Source organism: Taudactylus pleione, unplaced genomic scaffold (assembly GCF_031769625.1).
Source record: "Taudactylus pleione unplaced genomic scaffold, aTauple2 ptg001997l, whole genome shotgun sequence".
Taxonomy (NCBI): domain Eukaryota; kingdom Metazoa; phylum Chordata; class Amphibia; order Anura; family Myobatrachidae; genus Taudactylus; species Taudactylus pleione.
In genome coordinates this window covers 6,531-19,100 of record NW_028286393.1, presented here as the reverse complement: position 1 = coordinate 19,100, position 12,570 = coordinate 6,531, and the positions used below count along the sequence as shown (strand labels likewise).

The following is a 12,570-nucleotide window of genomic DNA, read 5'->3' as shown; positions in this document are numbered from 1 at the left end:
AGCAGTGTCTGACTATACAGAAGCGAGGCTGAGCTGTTGCTGCCTCATCTCCCGTCTCCTTGCAGTCCTAGGGAGCTCCACAAAGCTGGTGAGTGTTAACTATAAAAATTATTACAATAAACAAAGGAAGACGTGTATAAGTTCTAAATATCTTCTTTGTATTATTCTACTCATTTGTTTATCAAATCTCAGGAGTATGACAGGGGAGGCTCTGCCTCTTACTGCCTCCCCTGACTGCACATCCCTGATATCCACCAGTCTGTGCCAATTATCCATGTCTTCATGCGGCTGCTCTGACAACAAAAAAATGTCCAAGTGTACGTTGCTGGCCTGTCTGCAGATACCTCATCTTTATGTTTCATTTGAGAAGGTTCCTTTAAACTGGGTATATGTGCACTGGCATTCAGACGTAACCCTTTCTGACACACATGACGCATTGTAACTGATATAATGATAAAAATGATTGTGACAGACGCTTATTGACCCATGCTGGGGCGTGAACAGCCTTGTTCTCTTTTGGTGTTATGGACGTATAATCCAAGTCAGTCAGTCATTCATCAGTAATAAAAAATAGTAAAATATGGTTTATTTTTGTGGAAATATCAGATATCACGGTCTCTTTCTACAAACCAAAGAGAAGTCAGAATAACTCTGCAGGAAACCGTATTAGACGAAAGTTAAAAATCCTCCTTGCCCAGCCCGGCTCTGGAACCTATTACCGTGTACATCAGGTGGTTCTGATTTTCTTCAAAGAGTATTTTGTGTCGTTAAGGTTCTCTGTACTAGGAACCTCGGCCTGTCGGCAGCCTCTAGATTTAGTGCCAGGTTGACACAAACTGACATAAAGACCCTTTTCCTTTAGGCAGCTTTCAGCCTATCGCTCACAACTAAGACCGAGATTTCCTAAGGATTCCAGCAGCTGTATAACTGCAAGTCCCAGCATGCCCTGCCAGCCAGCTATAAGATCCGATTCCAGACATGTCTGCTATGACCTAATAAAGAGGGAGGGCTATTCCTGGATGGTACATGGGATGAATACTGGTGTGATGACATCAGAGCTCATCCATTATAATCGATGACATAGAAACACTCAGAGTGTATACGTTTATTAGCCTCTGAAGCGTTTTGTTGTAGTATATTCGGGACGGTGATATGTTGGTATAAATAGAGGTCACCTGAGGAAAGCGCACCATACGTTTCCTGTCTTATCCTTTACATGCGGACAAGGTAAATTCTCTGCAGATGTTTTCTGTCCAGACTAATGGGAAACACAGGTTCGATGATCCACCTCTGAGGCTCATCCCCTGGGGCGCCTTTTTCCTCACTTGTGTTCCTGAATGACAGGCCACCATTGAGGATGAGTCCCGCAGATGCCTTCACTGCTGTGTTATCTGTAACCTGCTCCCCCCAGTGACAGGACCGGGAGATAAATCACATCCCGCTCATCCATCCGACAGCGTCATCACCTGTCAGGGACATTCGCAGCTGAAATGGTTCATGAAATCTCTGCTAAGCAGCAAATGATCCGCCTTCAGCACAAGTGTGAACGGTGAGTGTAAAGCAGGGATGGGGAACCTCAGGCCCGGGGGCTGTATAAGACCCCCGGAATCATTTGGTCTGGCCCTCTGAGCTTTTTTCTGCTACCCTCATCTGGCCTAGAATGGCCCCCTGCAGCCAGAATCTATGCAGCAGTGCCGCCTGGATGCTTCAGATTGTCACACCGCTGCCCTTACAGCTCCCCAGAGCATCCTCAGGATGCTCCAGCCATTGCTGTAATCACCGGCGTTTGTGGTCCTGCTCCATGTGACATCACACGGAGGGGGTGTAGCCTGCACCCGGCCCGCGAATAATGTTATATATATCAAAATGGCCCTCAGCAGAAAAAAGGTTCCCCACCCCTGGTGTAGAGTAATAGGACTGCGCTTAATTCAGCAGACCGCCGCACCTCTTGTCTCATTATCCCCAGGTAATCTTATTCATTGGTGAGTGTCCTGGATGGGCGACCATCATATCTATAACTGGTGGCCCTAATTCAGCTTTATTACTAAGCCAATGAGAAATAATCCTCCATCGTTGATAAATGTAGGGTAACTCCTGCTTTTCTGTCTTCTAGAAATGCCCCAAATTATTTAGGTTGAAGTCTATACATTGCATTCATATATCAGCAGTATCATCTATTAACCAATAGCAGTCACATGCTGTGACAGAGAGTGCCTGCTGCAATGTGGGGAAATGATCCGTGTGTTCCTTCCGCACATAATGGGTTCGCTGTAAGGAAGTCTGGGGACTGTGGGCCTGAGAATAGGGTAAGATATAGCACATAATTGATCATCTTGGTAACACCGTGCTCTACTGCAGGGGGGCAGATGTAAGATGTTCAGAGAGATTCAGATTTAGGAGGGGTGTGTCCAAACTGACATCTTAATTGCAATGTACAAATAAAGTTGTGCAGTATTTGTGGGCTGCATGCAATAGCAGCCAGTATTTACCCTGCATGCAAAATAAAATGTATCTATTTGCACCCCTCACACTGCAACATGGTTTGTCCTGGTTCACAGTTACTTGCTAAATCTTACTCTGTTCCTAAAGCTGAATCAGGCCCCGTGTTTGGAACATTGGGGCGTTGTTCCTGCAGTTGATATTCTATAATTGAACAGTATGCACTGGATCATAGCTGTTCAGGAGACTCCAGAATTAGGGGGAAGTCTCCCAGACTCCTGAGAGACCCGGAAATTGTCACACAGGGGTCCGTACCAACCAGCTAGGTAGTTGGGTATAATGGAATCATTAGTGGCATTATACGCCGTGTGTTGCCATTATGCTGCGCCCACTTCTCCGTTAAATTGTAGATGCCTCATGCCTCACTGATGTTACCACAAAACCTAACGTAATGTGGTTTGCATTTTATAGAGTACCATGAATAGGTAATAATGTGTATACTGTAGGTTTGGAAAGCGTGACATTTTTAGATTTGCTATGTAGATGAGTCTGAGCTATTGCTCTCTGTTACCAGCCACTGCATGCAAAAAAATATATATTAAAGAAATAAAAGTGGCAGCACAAGACCAGTGTGATTACTGACAGGATGTGCGCTGCGTGCAAGAAAATATCCGCCCATCCCCCCAATCACAACGTTCTCATACTTTTTCTGTTCTCATGATCTTGTGAAACTTTACATTTATAATTATGAATGTGATTAGAGGCCTCGTGTAGTCTTGGATCAGTGGTCCCATAGGAGACAGGTATGGAATCTGTGTAATAAGTAAGGTGCTAGGTTTTGTGTAGTACGGTGCCATCTTTGTACAGGTACTTGTGCGATAACTGGATTGTGGGACGTCAGACTTTATATATAACGGGAGCTCTGCAGCTCAGTCTGGGAGTCGGCTCTCTGCAATCTGTAGTTATTCAGGTAACGCAGGGATAAAATCCAGCACTTCCCGGTGAGATGTAACGGACCCACATCATAGGTACCCGACCACAGAAAATATATGTAGCTCCTGTATTAGCCTAAATGTACAAATGTGCCTGGTGTCGGCAGAAATGTCGTCTGACGCCTCCTAATGCACTCTGTGATAACATGCGGCCGTACCACACGGTTCAGCCTCGGGTTGTGTCATGGAGATTGGGGAGGCAGGAGTGAAAGGTTAGATTGACGAGAGGGGGACTGAGGCCGAATGATCCTATTAACACTCTGTTTGGTGCAGTCCTTCTATGGAGAGATCAGAGAGTAATACTGCTATATATAGCGGATATTGGGAAATGAGGGCTCCTGCATAAACAGTGTGGTTTCTTTAGTGCCCCCTTTGAGGCTTACGCATTCTGGGGTCTTGGTGTCGGCGCGGCGTCATCACACAAGTTCTTCTGTCTGCCGGACTCAGGGAATTCATTCGTGTTGCTTTTATGGTTCCAACTTTTAAAAGGGTCAGGGGTGGAAAAGTACACGGCGGATATTGAATGTTTTTACGTTTTTTAACGTGTAATTCTCAAACATGTTTTATCATTCGCAGAGTTTTTTTTCTTTCTTTCTTATTTTTTAAATGGCTTATTTTTATGTTCTTGTTAGAAATGTTCTTGTTTTAATGTGATAGATTAAGCTAGAAAAGAAATAGCTTTGTGGTCTATTGTACAAATCCATATTATTAACTTGTTTTCTGTGTCAAGTTTTTTTAACAATGTGGAATATGTTAAAACAATTTTGCTTATTTCTGATTTACAGGAAGTTTTGTGTTATGATTTGTCAGAAACTGATGTGTTCTGTGCATTGCTCTGACTGACCTCCTCATACTCCTATGTTCTGTGCATTGCTCTGACTGACCTCCTCATACTCCTATGTTCTGTGCATTGCTCTGACTGACCTCCTCATACTCCTATGTTCTGTGCATTGCTCTGACTGACCTCCTCATACTCCTATGTTCTGTGCATTGCTCTGACTGACCTCCTCATACTCCTATGTTCTGTGCATTGCTCTGACTGACCTCCTCATACTCCTATGTTCTGTGCTCTGACTGACATCCTCATACTCCTATGTTCTGTGCTCTGACTGACATCCTCATACTCCTATGTTCTGTGCATTGCTCTGACTGACCTGCTCATACTCCTATGTTCTGTGCATTGCTCTGACTGACCTCCTCATACTCCTATGTTCTGTGCATTGCTCTGACTGACCTCCTCATACTCCTATGTTCTGTGCTCTGACTGACATCCTCATACTCCTATGTTCTGTGCATTGCTCTGACTGACATCCTCATACTCCTATGTTCTGTGCATTGCTCTGACTGACATCCTCATACTCCTATGTTCTGTGCATTGCTCTGACTGACCACCTCATACTCCTATGTTCTGTGCTCTGACTGACCTCCTCATACTCCTATGTTCTGTGCATTGCTCTGACTGACCTCCTCATACTCCTATGTTCTGTGCATTGCTCTGACTGACCTCCTCATACTCCTATGTTCTGTGCATTGCTCTGACTGACCTCCTCATACTCCTATGTTCTGTGCATTGCTCTGACTGACATCCTCATACTCCTATGTTCTGTGCATTGCTCTGACTGACCTCCTCATACTCCTATGTTCTGTGCATTGCTCTGACTGACCTCCTCATACTCCTATGTTCTGTGCATTGCTCTGACTGACCTCCTCATACTCCTATGTTCTGTGCATTGCTCTGACTGACCTCCTCATACTCCTATGTTCTGTGCTCTGACTGACCTCCTCATACTCCTATGTTCTGTGCATTGCTCTGACTGACCTCCTCATACTCCTATGTTCTGTGCATTGCTCTGACTGACCTCCTCATACTCCTATGTTCTGTGCATTGCTCTGACTGACATCCTCATACTCCTATGTTCTGTGCATTGCTCTGACTGACCTCCTCATACTCCTATGTTCTGTGCATTGCTCTGACTGACCTCCTCATACTCCTATGTTCTGTGCATTGCTCTGACTGACCTCCTCATACTCCTATGTTCTGTGCATTGCTCTGACTGACCTCCTCATACTCCTATGTTCTGTGCATTGCTCTGACTGACCTCCTCATACTCCTATGTTCTGTGCATTGCTCTGACTGACCTCCTCATACTCCTATGTTCTGTGCATTGCTCTGACTGACCTTCTCATACTGATTATGTTCTGTGCATTGCTCTGACTGACCTCCTCATACTCCTATGTTCTGTGCATTACTCTGACTGACCTCCTCATACTCCTATGTTCTGTGCATTGCTCTGACTGACCTCCTCATACTCCTATGTTCTGTGCATTGCTCTGACTGACCTCCTCATACTCCTATGTTCTGTGCATTGCTCTGACTGACCTCCTCATACTCCTATGTTCTGTGCATTGCTCTGACTGACCTCCTCATACTCCTATGTTCTGTGCATTGCTCTGACTGACCTTCTCATACTGATTATGTTCTGTGCATTGCTCTGACTGACCTCCTCATACTCCTATGTTCTGTGCATTACTCTGACTGACCTCCTCATACTCCTATGTTCTGTGCTCTGACTGACCTCCTCATACTCCTATGTTCTGTGCATTGCTCTGACTGACCTCCTCATACTCCTATGTTCTGTGCATTGCTCTGACTGACCTCCTCATACTCCTATGTTCTGTGCATTGCTCTGACTGACCTCCTCATACTCCTATGTTCTGTGCATTGCTCTGACTGATCTCCTCATACTCCTATGTTCTGTGCATTGCTCTGACTGACCTTCTCATACTGATTATGTTCTGTGCATTGCTCTGACTGACCTCCTCATACTCCTATGTTCTGTGCATTACTCTGACTGACCTCCTCATACTCCTATGTTCTGTGCTCTGACTGACCTCCTCATACTCCTATGTTCTGTGCTCTGACTGACCTCCTCATACTCCTATGTTCTGTGCATTGCTCTGACTGACCTTCTCATACTGATTATGTTCTGTGCATTGCTCTGACTGACCTCCTCATACTCCTATGTTCTGTGCATTACTCTGACTGACCTCCTCATACTCCTATGTTCTGTGCTCTGACTGACCTCCTCATACTCCTATGTTCTGTGCATTGCTCTGACTGACCACCTCATACTCCTATGTTCTGTGCATTGCTCTGACTGACCTCCTCATACTCCTATGTTCTGTGCATTGCTCTGACTGACCTCCCCATACTCCTATGTTCTGTGCATTACTCTGACTGACCTCCTCATACTCCTATGTTCTGTGCTCTGACTGACCTCCTCATACTCCTATGTTCTGTGCTCTGACTGACCTCCTCATACTCCTATGTTCTGTGCATTGCTCTGACTGACCTCCTCATACTCCTATGTTCTGTGCATTGCATTGACTGACCTCCTCATACTCCTATGTTCTGTGCATTGCTGTGACTGACCTCCTCATACTCCTATGTTCTGTGCATTGCTGTGACTGAACTCCTCATACTCCTATGTTCTGTGCATTGCTGTGACTGACCTCCTCATATTCCTATGTTCTGTGCATTGCTGTGACTGACCTCCTCATACTCCTATGTTCTGTGCATTGCTGTGACTGACCTCCTCATACTCCTATGTTCTGTGCATTGCTCTGACTGACCTACTCCTATGTCCTGTGCATTGCTCTGACTGACCTGCTCATACTCCTATGTTCTGTGCTCTGACTGACCTCCTCATACTCCTATGTTCTGTGCATTGCTCTGACTGACCTCCTCATACTCCTATGTTCTGTGCTCTGACTGACCTCCTCATACTCCTATGTTCTGTGCTCTGACTGACCTACCCATACGCCTATGTTCTGTGCTCTGACTGACCTCCTCATACTCCTATGTTCTGTGCATTGCTCTGACTGACGACCTCATACTCCTATGTTCTGTGCATTGCTCTGACTGACCTCCTCATACTCCTATGTTCTGTGCATTGCTCTGACTGACCTTCTCATACTGATTATGTTCTGTGCACTGCTCTGACTGACCTCCTCATACTCCTATGTCCTGTGCATTGCTCTGACTGACCTGCTCATACTCCTATGTTCTGTGCATTGCACTGACTGACCTCCTCATACTCCTATGTTCTGTGCATTGCTCTGACTGACCACCTCATACTCCTATGTTCTGTGCATTGCTCTGACTGACCTCCTCATACTCCTATGTTCTGTGCATTGCTCTGACTGACCTCCCCATACTCCTATGTTCTGTGCATTACTCTGACTGACCTCCCCATACTCCTATGTTCTGTGCATTACTCTGACTGACCTCCTCATACTCCTATGTTCTGTGCATTGCTGTGACTGACCTCCTCATACTCCTATGTTCTGTGCATTGCTGTGACTGACCTCCTCATACTCCTATGTTCTGTGCTCTGACTGACCTCCTCATACTCCTATGTTCTGTGCATTGCTCTGACTGACCTCCTCATACTCCTATGTTCTGTGCATTGCATTGACTGACCTCCTCATACTCCTATGTTCTGTGCATTGCTGTGACTGACCTCCTCATACTCCTATGTTCTGTGCATTGCTGTGACTGAACTCCTCATACTCCTATGTTCTGTGCATTGCTGTGACTGACCTCCTCATATTCCTATGTTCTGTGCATTGCTGTGACTGACCTCCTCATACTCCTATGTTCTGTGCTCTGACTGACCTCCTCATACTCCTATGTTCTGTGCATTGCTCTGACTGACCTCCTCCTACTCCTATGTCCTGTGCATTGCTCTGACTGACCTGCTCATACTCCTATGTTCTGTGCTCTGACTGACCTCCTCATACTCCTATGTTCTGTGCATTGCTCTGACTGACCTCCTCATACTCCTATGTTCTGTGCTCTGACTGACCTCCTCATACTCCTATGTTCTGTGCATTGCTCTGACTGACCTCCTCATACTCCTATGTTCTGTGCTCTGACTGACCTCCTCATACTCCTATGTTCTGTGCTCTGACTGACCTCCTCATACTCCTATGTTCTGTGCATTGCTCTGACTGACCTCCTCATACTCCTATGTTCTGTGCATTGCTCTGACTGACCTCCTCATACTCCTATGTTCTGTGCATTGCTCTGACTGACCTCCTCATACTGATTATGTTCTGTGCACTGCTCTGACTGACCTCCTCATACTCCTATGTTCTGTGCATTGCTCTGACTGACCTCCCCATACTCCTATGTTCTGTGCATTACTCTGACTGACCTCCCCATACTCCTATGTTCTGTGCATTACTCTGACTGACCTCCTCATACTCCTATGTTCTGTGCATTGCTGTGACTGACCTCCTCATACTCCTATGTTCTGTGCTCTGACTGACCTCCTCATACTCCTATGTTCTGTGCATTGCTCTGACTGACCTCCTCATACTCCTATGTTCTGTGCATTGCTCTGACTGACCTCCTCATACTCCTATGTTCTGTGCATTGCTCTGACTGACCTCCTCATACTCCTATGTTCTGTGCATTGCTCTGACTGACCTCCTCATACTCCTATGTTCTGTGCATTGCTCTGACTGACCTCCTCATACTCCTATGTTCTGTGCATTGCTCTGACTGACCTTCTCATACTGATTATGTTCTGTGCATTGCTCTGACTGACCTCCTCATACTCCTATGTTCTGTGCATTACTCTGACTGACCTCCTCATACTCCTATGTTCTGTGCTCTGACTGACCTCCTCATACTCCTATGTTCTGTGCTCTGACTGACCTCCTCATACTCCTATGTTCTGTGCATTGCTCTGACTGACCTTCTCATACTGATTATGTTCTGTGCATTGCTCTGACTGACCTCCTCATACTCCTATGTTCTGTGCATTACTCTGACTGACCTCCTCATACTCCTATGTTCTGTGCTCTGACTGACCTCCTCATACTCCTATGTTCTGTGCATTGCTCTGACTGACCACCTCATACTCCTATGTTCTGTGCATTGCTCTGACTGACCTCCTCATACTCCTATGTTCTGTGCATTGCTCTGACTGACCTCCCCATACTCCTATGTTCTGTGCATTACTCTGACTGACCTCCTCATACTCCTATGTTCTGTGCTCTGACTGACCTCCTCATACTCCTATGTTCTGTGCATTACTCTGACTGACCTCCCCATACTCCTATGTTCTGTGCATTACTCTGACTGACCTCCCCATACTCCTATGTTCTGTGCATTACTCTGACTGACCTCCTCATACTCCTATGTTCTGTGCATTGCTGTGACTGACCTCCTCATACTCCTATGTTCTGTGCTCTGACTGACCTCCTCATACTCCTATGTTCTGTGCATTACTCTGACTGACCTGCTCATACTCCTATGTTCTGTGCTCTGACTGACCTCCTCATACTCCTATGTTCTGTGCATTGCTCTGACTGACCTCCTCATACTCCTATGTTCTGTGCATTGCATTGACTGACCTCCTCATACTCCTATGTTCTGTGCATTGCTGTGACTGACCTCCTCATACTCCTATGTTCTGTGCATTGCTCTGACTGACCTCCTCATACTCCTATGTTCTGTGCTCTGACTGACCTCCTCATACTCCTATGTTCTGTGCATTGCACTGACTGACCTCCTCATACTCCTATGTTCTGTGCATTGCACTGACTGACCTCCTCATACTCCTATGTTCTGTGCATTGCTCTCACTGACCTCCTCATACTCCTATGTTCTGTGCATTGCTGTGACTGACCTCCTCATACTCCTATGTTCTGTGCTCTGACTGACCTCCTCATACTCCTATGTTCTGTGCATTGCTCTGACTGACCACCTCATACTCCTATGTTCTGTGCTCTGACTGACCTCCTCATACTCCTATGTTCTGTGCATTGCTCTCACTGACCTCCTCATACTCCTATGTTCTGTGCATTGCTGTGACTGACCTCCTCATACTCCTATGTTCTGTGCTCTGACTGACCTCCTCATACTCCTATGTTCTGTGCATTGCTCTGACTGACCTCCTCCTACTCCTATGTCCTGTGCATTGCTCTGACTGACCTGCTCATACTCCTATGTTCTGTGCTCTGACTGACCTCCTCATACTCCTATGTTCTGTGCATTGCTCTGACTGACCTCCTCATACTCCTATGTTCTGTGCTCTGACTGACCTCCTCATACTCCTATGTTCTGTGCATTGCTCTGACTGACCTCCTCATACTCCTATGTTCTGTGCATTGCTCTGACTGACCTCCTCATACTCCTATGTTCTGTGCATTGCTCTGACTGACCTCCTCATACTCCTATGTTCTGTGCATTGCTCTGACTGACCTTCTCATACTGATTATGTTCTGTGCACTGCTCTGACTGACCTCCTCATACTCCTATGTTCTGTGCATTGCTCTGACTGACCTCCTCATACTCCTATGTTCTGTGCATTGCTCTGACTGACCTCCTCATACTCCTATGTTCTGTGCATTGCTCTGACTGACCTTCTCATACTGATTATGTTCTGTGCACTGCTCTGACTGACCTCCTCATACTCCTATGTTCTGTGCATTGCTCTGACTGACCTCCTCCTACTCCTATGTCCTGTGCATTGCTCTGACTGACCTGCTCATACTCCTATGTTCTGTGCATTGCACTGACTGACCTCCTCATACTCCTATGTTCTGTGCTCTGACTGACCTCCTCATACTCCTATGTTCTGTGCATTGCTCTGACTGACCTCCTCATACTCCTATGTTCTGTGCATTGCTCTGACTGACCTTCTCATACTGATTATGTTCTGTGCACTGCTCTGACTGACCTCCTCATACTCCTATGTTCTGTGCATTGCTCTGACTGACCTCCTCCTACTCCTATGTCCTGTGCATTGCTCTGACTGACCTGCTCATACTCCTATGTTCTGTGCATTGCACTGACTGACCTCCTCATACTCCTATGTTCTGTGCTCTGACTGACCTCCTCATACTCCTATGTTCTGTGCATTGCACTGACTGACCTCCTCATACTCCTATGTTCTGTGCATTGCTCTGACTGACCTCCTCATACTCCTATGTTCTGTGCATTGCTCTGACTGACCTCCTCATACTGATTATGTTCTGTGCATTGCTCTGACTGACCTGCTCATACTCCTATGTTCTGTGCACTGCTCTGACTGACCTCCTCATACTCCTATGTTCTGTGCATTGCACTGACTGACCTCCTCATACTCCTATGTTCTGTGCATTGCTCTGACTGACCTCCTCATACTCATATGTTCTGTGCATTGCTCTGACTGACCTCCTCATACTCCTATGTTCTGTGCATTGCACTGACTGACCTCCTCATACTCCTATGTTCTGTGCATTGCTCTGACTGACTTCCTCATACTCCTATGTTCTGTGCACTGCTCTGACTGACCTCCTCATACTCCTATGTTCTGTGCATTGCTCTGACTGACCTCCTCATACTGATATGTTCTGTGCATTGCTCTGACTGACCTCCTCATACTGATATGTTCTGTTATTCTGTAATTTCAGGGATTTACCTCCTGGATATCATCTATATAGACTCTGCGTACCCAGCGTCGGGCAGCATAATGGAGAACGAGCAAAGATCCAATCAGATGAACAACATCCTGAGGATTATTGCTGACTTACAAGTCTCCTGTAGTTATGGTTGGTATCCTTCATTGTCTAGGGTCTCATAAGCACAACATATTTTTTGGGCAGTAGTTAATATCCTCCACCACTAGGGAAACCGACCCATCACCAGAGCAAAATCTCTTCAAGACAGTGGTACTCCCAGTTTCCTTTAGGGTTATTGTTTTTTTTCAAAATTATTTAATTACTTAAGACCCCCTAATTTTTTATTAAATATAAAAACCTAGTGAAAACTGTGGTTTTAATCTTTCTTTGTCTGTAGTCACTATGGGCCGAATTCAGATGTAGCGTTGTAGTGCCCCGGGGCTATTCAGTTACAGCCCGCTGCAGCCTCTTAACACGGATTTCTGTTCTCCCCCTCCTGAGGCTCAAACTGAAATCTGAACTAACTAGGACTTTCTGCGCTTATCGCGGCAACGGAGAACATGTTAACCCCATAGCTCCGAGTACTGATATCAAGCCACTCCCACCCCGCTGTACACTGAGGTGCTATGAAGTAATCAGTGTCGTAATGCACACTGCTCCGCCCACTTGATGTGTACTCCAC

General features: G+C 46.0%; 1 protein-coding gene across 1 annotated transcript in view; it reads left to right on the top strand.

The window, feature by feature from the left end:
• The window catches only part of RALGPS1 (Ral GEF with PH domain and SH3 binding motif 1), a gene marked incomplete at its 3' end in the record, with an annotated part of 253,237 nt that extends 241,199 nt beyond the window's left edge, over positions 1–12,038 (top strand). Inside the window, exon 10 of the mRNA XM_088465567.1 lies at positions 11,901–12,038. Coding sequence (XP_088321693.1) covers positions 11,901–12,038 — 138 coding nt within the window. The remainder of the gene's footprint in view (positions 1–11,900) is intronic.
• Between the last annotated feature and the right edge of the window lie 532 nt (positions 12,039–12,570).